The sequence below is a fragment of the Bubalus kerabau genome, chromosome 17 (assembly GCF_029407905.1).
Source record: "Bubalus kerabau isolate K-KA32 ecotype Philippines breed swamp buffalo chromosome 17, PCC_UOA_SB_1v2, whole genome shotgun sequence".
Classification (NCBI taxonomy): Eukaryota; Metazoa; Chordata; class Mammalia; order Artiodactyla; family Bovidae; genus Bubalus; species Bubalus kerabau.
The window spans coordinates 57,852,497-57,867,849 of record NC_073640.1 but is presented as its reverse complement, the minus strand read 5'-3'; the positions used below and the strand labels follow the sequence as shown (position 1 = coordinate 57,867,849).

The 15,353-nt window shown below is 55.5% G+C and overlaps 1 protein-coding gene across 2 annotated transcripts; it reads left to right on the top strand.

The window, feature by feature from the left end:
- Positions 1–3,634: 3,634 nt before the first annotated feature.
- KPTN (kaptin, actin binding protein) lies at positions 3,635–12,229 on the top strand. Of its 2 annotated transcripts, XM_055551546.1 has the most exons (12): positions 3,635–3,945; positions 4,323–4,405; positions 4,510–4,594; positions 4,686–4,740; positions 6,279–6,354; positions 6,490–6,563; positions 6,784–6,893; positions 7,094–7,171; positions 8,288–8,363; positions 9,313–9,448; positions 9,849–10,031; positions 11,827–12,229. In XM_055551546.1, the coding sequence occupies exons 1-12, from the start codon at positions 3,720–3,722 to the stop codon at positions 11,953–11,955; spliced, it is 1,311 nt and encodes a 436-aa protein (XP_055407521.1). In that variant the 5' UTR covers positions 3,635–3,719; the 3' UTR covers positions 11,956–12,229. The 2 variants fall into 2 exon arrangements, with proteins under 2 accessions (XP_055407521.1, XP_055407522.1); XM_055551547.1 differs by lacking the exon at positions 9,849–10,031.
- The last annotated feature ends 3,124 nt before the right edge of the window (positions 12,230–15,353 follow it).

The window sequence follows — 15,353 nt, the reverse complement described above, 5'->3', positions numbered from 1 at the left end:
GTCTCCTCCTCCTCACTCTTCTGCCCCTCACCTTTTTCCCCCTCGCCCTCAGGCCTGTGTCCCATCTTCCTGGCCCCACTTGGGCTCTGGGCACCCTTTGCAGGCAACAAGAGGGCAGGCTTGCCTGGCAGGATGCGGTGGGTCAGAGCCTCCCGGCAGGGAGGCCCAGCATGGTGGGTCTGGGGAGGGGCCATGGGCTTGGGGTCTTGAGGCCTGGGCCCTCTGGACCCTGGCTTCCTCAGCTGGGATGACAAATGGCAGTGCCCCCCTCCAACCCAGAGCTAGCAGGAGGATTTGTGCAACATACAGAGGGGTGGAGGGACTTCCCTCGTGGTCGTGGTTAGAATCCACCTTTTGGTGCAGGGGGCACTGGTTCAATCCCTGGTCGGGGAACTAAGATCCCACGGGCTGTGGGGCAGCTAAGCCCAGGAGCTGTAACGAAGATCATGCGTGGCACGATTAAGACCTGATGCAGCCATGTGTTTTTAAAAACAAGTGTGGAGGGGGCTTCCCAAGTGGTCCACTGGTTAAGAATTCATGCTTTGATTGCAGAGAACATGGGTGCAGTCCCTGGTTGGGGAACTAAGATCCTGTAGTCTATGAGGTGTGTGTGTGTGTGTGTGAGAGTCACTCAGTCGCTACCGGGGCCTCTGTGACCCCATGGACTGTAGTCCGCCAGGTTTCTCTATCCATGGGATTTCCCAGGCAAGAATACTGGAGTGGGTTGCCATTTCCTTCTCCAGGGGATCTTCCCAACCCAGGGATCGAACTGGTCTCCTGTATTGCAGACAGATTCTTTACCACCTGAAGCCAAGGCCAAAAAATAAATGGTGGAGGAGGCACATCAAGTCTCCCAGCCTCACACCCCACGTCCGCGCTTCCCTGGAGCCGGAAGCCCCAGTGGCACTGTTGAATCTGTCAGAGGCGGGGGAGGGAGAGGCTTTGGCAGGTGGAGCAGGGGGACATGTGGGTGTGGGGAGGGGGAGTGCAAACAGCAGGAGCCCTCTGCCCAGGAAAGGAGGGCAGGGCCCAGCCACCTCCTCCTCCTGGTCCAGCACGTGGACCTCTCTGTCAGTGGGCGGCCTGGTGTGCGCGTGCCTCCAGCCAGCCCTGGGCCAGGCCAGTCCCCACTGGGGGTGGGAGGACAGCCGGAGGAGGGCCAGTGCCAGAAAGTGGACTTGGTGTCACTGGTATGACATCAGGATGTGAACCAGGGCCGCCTGGGAAACCAGGGCAGGTTCCCTGGATAGCTGCTCCAGCCTCGAGCCTGGAAGGAGCTCGGGAGACGTTCAGGCTCGCCCTGTGTCAAGAGAGTGCCCTCTATGTGACACTCTGCCCTGCTCCTCTGTCCCCCTCCGCTTCTCCCGCTGCTGCTGCTGCTAAGTCGCTTCAGTCATGTCCGACTCTCTGCGACCCCATAGATGGCAGCCCACCAGGCTCCCCCGTCCCTGGGATTCTCCAGGCAAGAACACTGGAGTGGGTTGCCATTTCCTTCTCCAATGCGTGAAAGGGAAACGTGAAAGTGAAGTCGCCCAGTCGTGTCCAACTCTTAGCGACCCCATGGACTGCAGCATACCAGGCTCCTCCATCCATGGGATTTTCCAGGCAAGAGTACTGGAGTGGATTGCCATTGCCTTCTCCGGCTTCTCCCACAGCTCAAATCAATTGATAATGGCTGCCTCGAGCTCAGTTAAGACTCCTGAGACCTCAGATTGATTACCAGTGTCCGCCATGGCACTTGCATAAGGCTAAGTAGTGTAGTGATTTTCAACCCTGGCTGTGCTTTAAAATCAGATTAAAAGTGCTCAAGGGACTTCCTTGGTGGCGCAGTGGTTAAGAGTCTGCCTTCCAAAGCAGGAGACACAGGTTAGAACCCTGGTCGGGGAACTAGATCCCACATGCTGCAATTAAGACCTGCCACAGCCAAATAGATACTTTTTTTAAAGCCTGAAGAACACATTCTTTAGAAGTGGAAGAAGACTCCCCTCCCCCCATGTAATCCCCGAGTATCTGTTAAGCGCCTACTGTGTACCATGCCCTGGTGCAGTCCCTGGGGTTACAGCACTAACCAACATAGCTAGACCTGCGTTTGACACAAACTCCTTTCTTTTCATCACCTTCCAGATCGAATCTGCCTTGGAGAACTCTCTTCTCATGCTTCTTAGGCAACAGTGTCCCAGCTGCTTGGCAAAGGGTCTGGTACACAGTTTGGGGATCTTAACATATTTACTAAATGCTCACTTCATGTCAGGCCTTGTGGTCCAGGTTTTGGGGATTTGACTGTGAACAAAGGAGATCCAGTCACTGCCTTCATGGGTCTTGCAGTCTGCATTTGCATGCGTGTGTGTATGTTCTCTTTCTGCCTGGAAGCAGGTGACAGAATATTATTCAAGGTGGCCAGGACAGCTGGCCAATTCATGTCTTCTGGAAATAACATACCTGTATACACAGAGTCCCCACACCCTTGATGCTCTTCTAAGGACAAACACCTATATACGTGAATCCCAGAAGACCTCATCCTTTCTCCAGCACTTACTATCACATCAGTCAAGGAATTTATTCTTCCCCAGCCTCTGTTACGTTTTCTATAAATTGGGGTAATAAACTTCTTTCCAGGGTTGTTGCAAGAGTTTATTGAGATAAATTCATAAAGGATATCTTGACACAGAGTAAGTGCTCAATACATGTTGAATAAATGAAGGCAGGGAAACAAGAATAGGGTAGCTGTGAGGATTCAATGAGATCATCAGCCAACATGACTGGCATAAAGTCAGCTTTCAGTAAAGAAAGAAAAAGTGAAATGTTAGTTGCTCAGTCCTGTCTGACTCTGGGACCCAATGAACTGTAGCCCACCAGGCTCCTCTGTCCATGGAATTCTCCAGGCAAGAATACTGGAGTGGGTAGCCATTCCTTTCTCCAGGGGATCTTCTTGACCAAGAGGTCGAACCCGTCTCTGGCATTGTAGACAAATTCTTTAACATCTGAGCCACTAAGCCTTTTTCAGTAAATAAGGTGAAGGTTATTTGCCAGGTCAGATAGCTAGAACTGTTTCCTTGGGGTAAGCAGAATGCACTTCACCACTTTCAAGGTGATGGGAGAGAATCCCCTGGTGGTCCAGTGGTTAGGACTAGCGCTTTCACTGCCTAGGGTCTGGTTCAATGCCTGATGGGGGAACTAAAATCCCGTATGCAGCACTATGAGGCAAAAAAAAAAAAAAAAGTTGCAAGTGATGTGATTAAAACAATAAACTATGGCGCTATCTTGTTTGGGTTCCAATACTGACTGCGGCTTCTAACCGATCTTAGACAAATTATTTTGTGCCTCAATTTCTTGATCGGTCAAACATAGTATCTGCCTCTGCCTACTTGTGAGTTTTAAGTAAATTGATAAATAAGCACTTAGTTCCTGGCATGTAAAGGTTATACTTAGTTTTGTGTTTCTTATTCTGCTTTCAGCATATCCCAGAGCAAGGGCTACCACGTCCAGCCTTTAGGTCATAATCTGCAAATCGCAGTCGCCTCGGCCCTGAAAAGGACCAAGCAGGAGCGCGCAAGCGCGTTAAAGCAAAGTCTGGAGGGAAGCCCGGCTGGCGGCCATCTTTGTAAAGGGCAGCGACGGCAGCTTCTTTACGTAATCGGTCTGCGCGCCCCGCGGGTGTCCGGCGATCCACGGGTAGAGCGGGCCGCTGTGGGGGCTCTGGGAATGAGTGGTTGAGGGACATGATGGGGGAGGCGGCCATGGCCGCAGGGCCTTGCCCGCTGCGCGAGGACAGCTTCACACGCTTCTCGTCGCAGAGCAATGTGTATGGGCTGGCAGGCGGCGCGGGCGGGCGCGGGGAGCTGCTGGCCGCCACCCTTAAAGGCAAGGTGCTAGGCTTCCGCTACCAAGACCTCCGACAGAAAATCCGGCCCGTGGCCAAGGAGCTGCAGTTCAATTACATTCCCGGTGCGTGGCGCCGTCGGGCTGGGGGCTCGGAAAGTAGTGTTGAGAAGGTTTCTGAGGCTCTCTCTTGAGCCAGGTCACCATGATGGGCGAATGGGATCAGGGTGATGGTGATTGAAGGGGGTCAAAGCTGGTGATCTGGAGGCACTGGGGTCAGAAGACAGGGATAATAGGGGCCTGAAGTAGTTCGGGTTCAGGATGACTCAGAAACCAGGATTACTCCTACCCTGGTGATGGTGAGCAGGACCCATTGGGACCCAACAGTCATAATTTGTGGTGGTCAGAGATGACTGAGCCGTAGAGGTCAGGGGTCACCGTGGTTGGAAATATTGGGGTCACGAGCCTGCCCGAAATGTGAACTTTGAACTCTCCTCTCCCAGTGGATGCAGAGATTGTCTCCATTGACACCTTCAACAAGTCACCCCCAAAGCGGGGCCTGGTTGTGGGGATCACGTTCATTAAGGTACCTGGAGCCCATCCATCTATCCGTTTTCTCCTCCTTACTGAGTCTTCCCCAAATCCCTCTTGCTGCCTCTGCCTTCCCCTGAGGCCAGTCTCCTCTCCCAGGATTCTGGGGACAAGGGCAGCCCTTTCCTTAACATTTACTGTGACTACGAGCCTGGCTCTGAGTACAACCTCGACTCCATTGCCCGTAAGTGTGGCCCTGAGGGAAGGAGGGATGGGGAAAGGGTGGGGGATGCAGTCCCATCCCCGGTACCTAACTGCCTCCGCTCCCCCTGCAGAGAGCTGCCTGAACCTGGAGCTCCAGTTCACGCCTTTCCAGCTATGCCATGCAGAGTAAGTAAATCACAGGCTTGATACATTAGGGAGTGTATGTGCGTGTGTGTGTGTGTGTGCACACGTGTTGAGAGAGCAGAGGCTGTAGCATACTGAAGACCACAAATCCACCTATAAACAATCAGACTCGTTTTGTTTTTTAGAGCATCATGCATTTAAGGTAGCCGTGGACCATACTCAGCTGATGGGCTACCATTTTGCAATCCCTGAACTAGATGGTGTTAGTCACTCAGTCATGTCTGACTCTTTGCGACCCCATGGACTGTAGCCCACCGGGCTCCTCTGTCCATGGAATTCTCCAGACAAGAATACTGGAGTAGGTAGCCATTCTCTTCTCCAGGGGACCTTCCTGACAGGGATCGCACCTGCATCTCCTGCATTGCAAGCAGATTCTTTACTGTCTGAGCCACCAGGGAAGCCCCTGAACTAGATAATTTGAGAGTTAATTGAGTGCCTCATTTCCAGACACGTAGAACTCTCAAGTTTTGATATTCTAGATTAAGGCATTCCAAGATCCAGAAATGCTTTTTTTTTTTTTTCTTGAGTTATTAGCTCTGAGATTCCAAGATCTGAAAGATGTACAGTTGATGGTTCTGAGATTCTGTAATATTAAGGTCCTAACATTATCATATCTCAAGGAGACAGAATACAGACCATGTAGAGTACTGATGTTCTAGGATCCCAAAATATAAGAATTCCATTCTGGAACACCAGTGTTCTAGCATGGGAGTTGCCAAACATTTTCTATTTAGTCTGTCTCACAGCTACTCAGGTTGGCCACTGTAACAAGGAGGCAGCCATGGACACTGTATAAATGAGTGTGTGTGGCTGTGTTCCAATAAAACTTTATTTACAAAAACAAGGGAGAGACTCCCCTGGTGGTCCCTTGGTTAAGACTGCACTCCTACAGCAGGGGGCATGGGTTCGATCCCTGGTCAGGGAGCTAAGACCGTGCGAGCCATGTGGCATGGCCAAACAAAACAGTGAGTTAGATTTAGCCTGCAGGTCATAATTTGCCAACCTCAGGTCTATCAGATGAAAGTTTGAGAAACTGAAGTTTCTAACCCATAATATTCTGGGTTCTATGATCTGGATAGTCTACCAATTCTGAGTCGGAATATCATGATGGCAATTTCCAAAAGTTCTAGTGTCTTGAAGGAGACAGAAAACAGAATTTCTAGAACGCTGGGGTTCTAGGGTAAAGAGATGCTAGTGTTCTGAGGTTCTGCAGCCCATTCTCAGAGCTCCATGTTCATTCCTGAACCCACATCCAGAATGAAGATTCTAGCAGGTGAGGGCTCTAGAAACAGAAGGTTCTAACGTGCTGAGTTTCTGAGATTGGAAAGCTCTACAATCCTGTGATTCTTCAGGGGTCAGTTTCTACAGTTCTGCATCTTCGCTGTGGATCCAGTGTCTGAAGCCTAGAATGACAGGGTTCTCGCAAGCAAGAGTTTTTTCAAGAGGAGGGTTTTAAAACTGACGAACTCTACCACACTCAAGGTCCACCATACTGGGGTTCTAGAGTTTTTTGCTTTCAGGGTCCAGGTCGGGGATCAACTGGAGACCGTGTTTCTCCTGAGTGGGAATGACCCAGCCATTCATCTGTACAAGGAGGTGAGGTGGAGGAGGCGTGGTAGGCAGCCCTGCTGAAGCCACCGTGGGCTGGGGTCGGGGGGGGGGGGGGGGGGGGGGGCTGTGTGTGAGACCAGCCACTGACTCCAAGCGGGTGGCGGGTCTCTGTTCCCCCAGAACGAGGGACTGCATCAGTTTGAAGAACAGCCTGTGGAAAACCTCTTCCCAGAACTCACAAACCTGACCAGTAGGTAGGCGAGCCCTCGACAGGCCAGCAGGGACCGGGGCAGGCGGGCTCCGAGAAATCCGGGTGGTGGGAATTGAGCCCTAGGGTAATCAAGCCCAGCGGAGGCCCAAGGCTCTTCTGGGGGGAGGGGGAGGGTGGATGCTTGTAGGGAGGCGGAGGTGGAGGGTGGGGGCTGGGACCTGGTGACGACCCGAGGGCCCCTCTGTCCACCTGTCCACCCCCAGCGTCCTGTGGCTTGACGTGCACAATCTGCCCGGCACATCCCGGCGACTCTCAGCTCTGGGCTGTCAGAGCGGTTACGTCCGCGTCGCCCACGTGGACCAGCAGAGTCGAGGTGATAACGGAGCGGGGCTCGGACAAGTTTGGGGGCGGGGCCTTGGGGGCGGGCCCGGGGCCTTGGGGGCGGGCCCGGCGCTCAGGACTGGGGGCGGGCTTGGGCGGGGCCCGGGGCGCTCAGGGCTGGGCGTGGGGCCCGGGGCGGGGGCGGGCACTCAGTGCTGAGGGCGGGGCCCTGAGTCCTCGCTCTCCACACAGAGGTCCTGCAGACGTGGACCATCCTTCAGGACGGCCCCATTTCCCGAGTGATCGTGTTCAGCCTTTCGGCCCCCGAGGGTGAGCTCCGGGCTTGGGCTCGGCTCCCCCCACCCACGTTTGTACCCCTCTCCCTAAACGTCCGGCTCCCACCGTTCCTTCCTCCTTTCCTCCTGGGTGCCCCACTCCGGCCCAGGAGTTACTGTGCCCCCTCCCTCCCCCCACGCTCCTGAATTTCACTCCCAGCTACTTGGCCCGGTGGTGGTCTAACCTTTAACCTGACCTTTTACTCTGGAGTTGAACTTCCACCTTCCCCTTGGTGTCTCTAACCTTTACCCCTCACTGTGTCACTTCCCCTGACCCCCGTCTCGGGCCTCAGGACTTGCATTCTTTGTTTTGCTGCCATTAAGACCCAAATTCTTCTCATGGACTCAGCACTGTCCCCGGACTCGCGGTCTCTCCTTTCCCCCCACGTGTTGATCTGTTCCTCTTATTCTGGTCTGTCCTTCTCTCGTGTTTTTCTTTTTCTTTCTTTATTTGGCTCTGTTGGGTCTTAGTTGTGGTATGCAGGATCTTTCCTTGCTACGCACAAACTCTCTAGTTGCGGCGCTCAGACTTGGTTGTTCTGTGGCGTGTGGGATCTCAGTTCCCCAACTTGCGTCTCCTGCACTGCAAGGCGCATTCCTAACCACAGGGCCACCAGAGAAGGCCTTGGTGTTTCTCTTGGTCTGACCTCTGTGGTCTGTCTTCCATCCCTCCTCCTGTGGTTTACCCCTGATACCCCTACAGTGATCTGAGGACTTTCACATTCTCATCTAACCATGTTCTCATCTAACCTGGTCTAACCTTGAATTTTGTCTTGACTTTGTGCTTCATGGCATATGGGATCTTAGTTCCCCAACCAGGGATCAAACCTGCATCCGCTGCACTGGAAGCACAGTCTTAATTCCTGGGCCACCAGGGAAGTCCCCTAACCTTGGGCTTTTTAAACTGTTATCCAACACCTGTTCCTCCTCCTGACTTCTGACCTCCATCCTCTTCTCGTGGTCTAACCTCTAACCCTCCACCTGTAACCAACCCATCGTCAAGCCTTTCTACCAGGAGTCTAACCTGTGTTCCTCTCAGGTATGGAGGGGTGGGGAGGAGGGATCTGGGACCTGTCCCCTCACACGTCCCCCACCTCTGTCCCTTCTCCAGAGACGGCGGGCAGGCCACCGCGGGAGGAATACAGCGTGCTGGTGGCCAGCATGTTGGAGCCGGCAGTGGTATACCGGTGAGGGGCACATGCGGGCGGCCGGGCCCCATGCCTTTGCACCATGGCCTAACCTGTTCATTCTCCCCAGAAAGGAAAGCTTTGGGTGTGGCGGTTCAGGGCTGGGTGGGTAAAGGTGTCCATGTCCCAGGGAGAGAAGCACCGAGTGTTTAAATCTAGTAGGAGATGTGCTGAGACCTCGGGGTGGGAACTGAGATGTCCAGCCCCCTGGGATGGGTGTGTGCTCGGTTATTCAGTCCGACTCTTTGTGATCCCCAGGGACTGTAGCCTGCCAGACTCCTCTGTCCATGGGATTTTGCAGGCAACAGTATTGGAATGGGTTGCCATGCCCTCTTTCAGGGGATCTTCCCACCCCAGGGGTCGAACCTGCATTGGCAGGTGGGTTCTTTTACCTCTGCCGCCACCTGGAAAGCTCCCTGGGGTACAGAACATGTTGCAGGTATTTAACCACCGGCTCTGTGTGGGAGAAAGCCCTGGTTTGTAGTGTCTGCCCACTTCAGTGCTCTCACCACGGTGGGATTTCGAGTCACTGACACAATGCCAACACGCTCTCAGAGTTTCTGAAAATGTCCCAGTCAGCTCCTGTGAGCCAGTGCAAGCCAGCTGTGCACACCTGGTGGGCCGTGAAGGTGTCCAGTATTGGGTCCGAGCTCTCAGGCTCCAGAGGACTATGCGGGTGTCCAGACTGGAGGCGACAGGGTCACCAGAAGGAATGGTGTGGGTTTCCACATGGGAGTGAGATGATCCCACCTTCAGGGGACCATGTGAGTGTCTGGATTGGAGATGCCTTGAGCACCTCTAGGTGGATAGGAGGATGGCCAGCTTGGAGACGAGGGTGTCCAGGCTCCAGCAGGAACAGAGCCTCCAGACCTGACACGTGAGGATCTGGTGCTCAGGGTGGCGGGCACTGCACTTGAACCCAGTCCTCCTGCTGTGTTCTGACCCCCAGCGACCTGCTGAGCCGGGGGCTCGAAGACCAGCTTCTCCTGCCGGGCAGCGACCAGTTTGACAGCATCCTCTGTGGCCTGGTCACCGACATCGATCTGGATGGGCGGCCGGAAGTACTGGTGGCCACCTACGGACAGGTGGGGCCCAAGGGGTGGGACTGTCACGGCCCATGCCCTGTGCCGCTTGCCTTCCCTTGTGGGACCCCAACCCCCCCGTGTGACCCCGACCCCTCCATGTGACCTTGAGCCCTATGTGACCCTGATCCCCTGTGTGACCCCATCCCCCCATGTGACCCTGATCCCCCTGTGTGACCTTGACCCCCATGTGACCTTGACCCCCATGTGACCCCATCCCCCTGTGTGACCCTGATCCCCTCGTGACCCCGACGCCCACTGTGTGACCCTGACCACCCTATGTGACCTCAACCCCGTGTGACTCCGATCCCCCCATGTGACTCCAGTCCCCCTGTGTGACCCTGGTTCCCCCCCACCGTGACCCCGATGCCCACAGTGTGACCCTGACCCCCGACCCCTGCAGGAGCTGCTCTGTTACAAGTACTGTGGCCCCGGGCATGGGCTCCCCGGGGACCAGCGTGGCTTCCGCTTGCTGTGGCGGCGGGGTTTCTCCAGCCCCCTGCTGGCCATGGCACATGTGGACCTGACCGGGGACGGCCTGCGCGAGCTGGCCGTGGTCTCCCTGAAGGGCGTGCACATCCTGCAGGTAGCCCGGGGCCCTGAGGTGGAACTTCTCACCCGCCTTAGTGAGGGCGTGTCCTCAGGGGAGAGGGAGCTCTGGGGCCTGAGGCCACCTTTGGGCAAGGGGGGCAGTCTTGGCTGCAGGCCTCCTCCTGGGTGTAGAGGGCGGGGTGTGACTCCTTTTGGTCCAGGAGAAGGGGGCTGGGGCCTCATAGCGAGGGGCGAAGGGGGCTTGGCTGCGGCATCCATCACCCCCGTCCCCCTGGCCTTCCTCAGCCCCCCGCACTTCTGTCCTTCTGCTCCCCGCTCTGTCTGACTCTGTCCCTTCCCCAGCCTGGATCCATCCCATGAGCTATTTGCACCCTCCCACTGCCCCCTGACCTCGGCCCTCCCCCTGCAGCCACCCCCTCTTCCTCATGTGTGATCCGCTTCACTGTGCTCGGGATCTCACTTCCAGCCTGTCTCCAGCTTTCTGCCATAGTCTAACCTCAAGCCCTTCCACTCTGGTCTAACCTCTGAACTTTCCACTGTGGTCATGCCCTTGACCTGCTTTCAAATGGCCAGCCTTCTCCTGTACTTTGACCTCTCACCCTCCCACATCAGCTTCACTGCCCTTATGGTTTAACATCCAACCCATTCCCATGGTCCAAGGTCCAGCCTACAACCATCCCTTTCTATTTAACCTCCAACTAACGTAGATGACATTTCCCCAATGGCTCAGCAGGTAAAGAATCCGTCTACAGCTCAGGAGACAGGTTTGATCCCTGGACTGGGAAGATCCCCTGGAGGAGGAAGTGGCTACCCACTCCAGTATTTTTGCCTAAAAAAGCCCATGGACAGAGTAGCCTAGCAGGCTACAGTCCATGGGGTCGCAAAGAGTTGGACACAACTGAGCTACTAAGCACAGTGTAATATAACCTCTGACCTTCTCCCTGTGGCCTGACACCCACCCTTCAGCTACAAGGTGTCTCTGTCTCCTTATCTGCTGTTTGCCTTCCCCCTCCCTCTGGCCTGACTCCAGGCTCCTTCCCCACGTGGTCTCACCTGAGCGCTTGTCTGCTGGAGTCTAACCTTACTGCCTCCTCTGAAGGTTTTGCTGGGCCCTCTTCCTTCAGCCTTGCCATCAGGGGAATGGTCCAGATTAGACCACATGGAGATAGAGGCCGGGCCCCAGGGGAAAGGTGTGAGGTTGAACCACAGTGCATGGAATGAAGGATGAGGAGGGATCTGAGGCTGGGCCAGAGTGGAAGGGGCTTCCCCTCTGCCTCGCTCGCACACACTAGCCTCTTGCCGTGTTCTGTTTCAAGCCGTTGCGCAGTGACCTCCCCACTCTGTCCCTGTCTCAGGATCTAACCTCAGACCCTCCAACCCGGGTCTAGCTCCGTCCCTCTCTTGTCCACTGTGGTCTGCTCCTTCTTGGTCCTGTGGGCCTAACCTTTTATGCCAGGGTCTCACCTTTGTCCTCATCTGCCATGGTCTAACCTCAGCCTCTGTTCAGTGGTCAGCCCTTGGTCCCATGTAACTTGAGCTCCCCTTCATTTTGATTCTTCCCCTTCCCCTCCGCCCCAAGTTCTAACCTCAGACCCACACATCTGGGGCTGGGCTTTGTTCCTCCTGCTGGAAGTTCACAGAAGGCCATGCGCCTGAGTCTGACCTTCACCACATCACGGAGACCCATTCCCACCCCCTACGTGGTGGTCCTCTCTCCAACCTCCGGTCATGGCTAAGCTTCCAGCTTTGAGGGGGGCGGTGTAACCCGTACCCCTCCAGCTCCATCCCACCTCTTCCCGCCTCCTTCCTCCTCCTCTCGTTCCCCACAGCACAGCCTGATCCAGGCCTCGGAGCTGGTCCTGACCCGGCTTCGGCGTCAAGTGGAGCAGAGGAGACGTCAGCCACAGAAGATGGGGGACAGGGTGGGTTCCGGGCCTGCCGAGACCCTGGCTTCCTGAGGACCCACTCGCTGCCCACCCCAGGTCTGCAGTAGTGCCTTGGGGCGCTCACCTTCATGGGGGGTGGAAACATCCTGAAGGAGGGGCTGGTCCCCCCAGACCCACCCCCAGGGTGATGAAGCCGTGGGTCCTGCTCTGACCCTGTCCCCGCGTGCCCTGTGACCTGCACTCCCCTCTCTGTGCCTCTGTGTTCCCATCTGAAAATGGGATGATCTCACCCTCCATGAGAATTGGTCAGTGACGATGATTTCTATATCCAGAGGAACCAAACTCACACTCGTCTCCATCATTTTGTTCGGCAAGCGTTTGACGAGGGCCCACAATGTGCCAGGCTGAATGTCAGGAGCTGGATTTCCCCGGAAGGACTGAGGGAGGGGACTCTGGGGACTGGGGATCCAAAGTCAGACCCAGGAGTGGGACTGAAGTGGAACTGCAGTGTAGATTTCAGAGAAAAGGAAGGAAGTTAGGCCCTCCGAGGAAGACTGAAGTTCATCCTCCATGGGAAGACTTCGGGGTTAGACGTTTGCACATGAGCTCAGTTTAGACCCCAATGGGAAACTCTGGATCTTGGGTGAGGGCTCAGTGGGATGATAAGGAGATTGAGCCTCAGAGGAAAGGCTGGAAAGGACTGTCCTGGGAGACTTCCCTGGTGGTCCAGTGGCTAAGACTCCATGCTTCTGATGCAGGGGGGAAAGTGAAAGTGAAGTCACTCAGTCGTGTCCGACTCTTTGCAACCCCGTGGACTGTAGCCCAGCAAGCTCCTCTATGGAATTCTCCAGGCAAGAATACTGGAGTGGGTTGCCATTTCCTTCTCCAGGGGATCTTCCCCACCCAGGGATTGAAACTGGGTCTCCTGCATTGTAGGCAGACACTTTACTGTCTGGGCCACCAGGGAACCCAGGTTCAATCCCTGGTCAGGGAACTAGATCCCACATGCTGTAACTAAAAAGATCTCGTATGCTGCAACTAAGACAGCCCAGCCAAATGAATAAATAAATATTAAAAAAAAGAAGACTCATGGGGAAGCCACAGATTGTAACAGAGGGCCTGAGGTCAGACGCCCTGTGAATAATGCTGGAGTTGGACACTAGCAAAAGTTACTATGGCTAGACCTCACACCTTCCCCGGTGGCTCAGACAGTAGGAATCTGCCTGCAATGCAGGAGATAACAGGTTCAATCCCTGGGTCAGGAAGATTCCTCTGGAGAAGGGAATGGTTGCCCACTCCAGTATTCTTGCCTGGAGAATCCCACGGGCAGAGGAGCCTGGTGGGTTACAGTCCATGAGGTCACAAGAGTTAGACACGACTGAGTGACTCACACTTTCACTACTTTCATACCTTACACCAGGGGTCAAAGTTAACACCCTACAGAAAGTGATTGAATTTAGGTCCCCACAGGGGAGTGCTGAGACAAGCCCCAGGAAGACAGGACCCAGGCTATACTGTGCTGGAAAGGACTAAGGGTAGTCCTAATTGAAAAGCCCAAGAATGGGAGGGGGGCACCTCCCCTGGTGGCCCAGTGGCTAAGAATCTGCCTGCCAGGGGACATGGGTTCAATCCCTGGTCCAGGAACTAAGATGCCACAACTACTGAGCTTATGCACTCCAGAGCCCATGCTTGGCAACGAGAGTTTGTGCACCACAATGAAGACTCAGCATAGCCAAAAACATATAACAAAGAAAAGCCCAGGGAATTAGGGGACCCCGTGGCTGTAGGAATTGTCCCTCCTGTGGCCACTTCCATGGCACCAGAGAAGAATCCAGGCCTCCATCACAAGGACCAGAGGAGGGCGGGGGTAACAGAAGAAATACTGTCAGGAATAGAACCCTGTCCAGAGGGTTGGGGACCCATTCCTGAACAGGGGAGGGGAGACGGGGGTCCAGGCTGGTTGGGGGATGGGGCACTGCTTCCTCCCTGGCAGTTGGGGGGGAGGGGAGACCTGCTTCCTGGTGGGGAGGTGCAGGCACTACGGTCATTCTGGCCATCTGTCCACCTCCTGCCGTGGAAGTCCACACGCCAGTCTGACCATCTGCACCACCAGTGAAGACCAGGCTGGCTACCAGTGCCCCTCGGTGGGTCTTCGGGAGGCTGGAGCCCACCAATTCTTGGCTGCCCCAGACTTCTCCTCACCTCCCAGAGCCCAAGCGTGGGAAATCGCAGGCAGCTGGAGCTGGGTCGTCTCTCTCCCTCCTGGCAGCAAGCCTGAGGGTGTCCAGCCAGGACGGGTGGTGGTGGGCATGGGCCACTGGCCAGAGCAGGGTCTGCCTCCTGCTTCCTGTCTGCAGAAGAGCAATCTTCTATCACCTCCTGTCCTGGGCGGGAGTGGACCCTAAGGTGGGATTGGGGGCTTTTAACTAGTGATGTGGGTTCGTGAAGCCTGTGCATGGCTGTGCACGTGTGTGTGTGTGTGTGTGTCTGTTCTCCATTTCAGGATTTGTGAGTTTGTGTTCCCGACGCTGCTGGATCCTTTGCAACTCACTTCCTGACTTCTTGCCAGCCCCTGAGTCTGGGGCCGCGTGTGGCGTAGCAGTGAAGGGTAAACCTGAAGGCACACTTTACCATTTTGTGCCTCAGTTTCCCTATCTGTAAAATGGGACGAGTAGCATTTCCTTCACAGGGTCTTCAGGCGGGTCCATTATGTCAACACGTGTCAAACACTTACTAAAAATGTTGTAACTGTCTGGCACGCGATAAGTGCTGCATTGTTATTATTATTAATGGCTGCCTTTGTGGTTGTTTCTGGCTGGCTCTGTGAGGCTCTGTCTGCAGGCCCAGCATGTGAATTTGGATCTTGACTCTGGCTAAAAACATTTTTGCCCTCCCCCTCCAGTTCTGGGAGCCTGGAACTATTTGTAGCTCTTTCGCCTCTTTGGTCCTTGTATGGATCAGAGACTGTGTTGGTGGGGGGCGGGGGCATCGTGGACGATGCTGCTGAATGACCCCCAGAACCCCGCCCCCCCAAGAGAGACACACACACACACACACACACACACACACACACACGCCCTCCGTCGCTGTCCATGGCCTGTGGTGCTGAACGCAGAGGGTGGGTGGGAGGCTTGGGCTGCCTCATCCCCCCTTCCCCGCCCCTCCTCTCTGCAGGCCCCTCCCCTGCCTCCCGCGCCGGCCTCCCTCTCCCCGCCTCCTCCTCCTCCCCTCTCTCCCCGGCTCCTCCTCCGCCCTCCCGGCGCGCTCCCCCGGCCCCCCTCCTCCCTCTCCAGCCGACTCCCCCTCCCCCGCGTCCCTCCCCCCTCCTCCTGGCCTCTCCTCCCTCTATCCCCTCGCTCTCCCCTCCTCCCTAGCTCTCCCTCTCAGTCTCCAGCTCTTCTCTCTCTCCCTCTCACTCTCCCTCTCTCTCTCTGTCGGGCGGAGTCGCCCACCACTGCCAATCCAGTGCT

Coding starts and splice junctions, on each gene's coding strand:
- KPTN (XM_055551546.1), top strand. CDS start 3,720: ATGATGGGGGAGGCGGCCATGGCCGCAGGGCCTTGCCCGCTGCGCGAG. Junction 4,406..4,509: donor TGGGGATCACGTTCATTAAG/GTACCTGGAGCC, acceptor CTCCTCTCCCAG/GATTCTGGGGACAAGGGCAG. Junction 6,894..7,093: donor CGTGGACCAGCAGAGTCGAG/GTGATAACGGAG, acceptor CTCTCCACACAG/AGGTCCTGCAGACGTGGACC.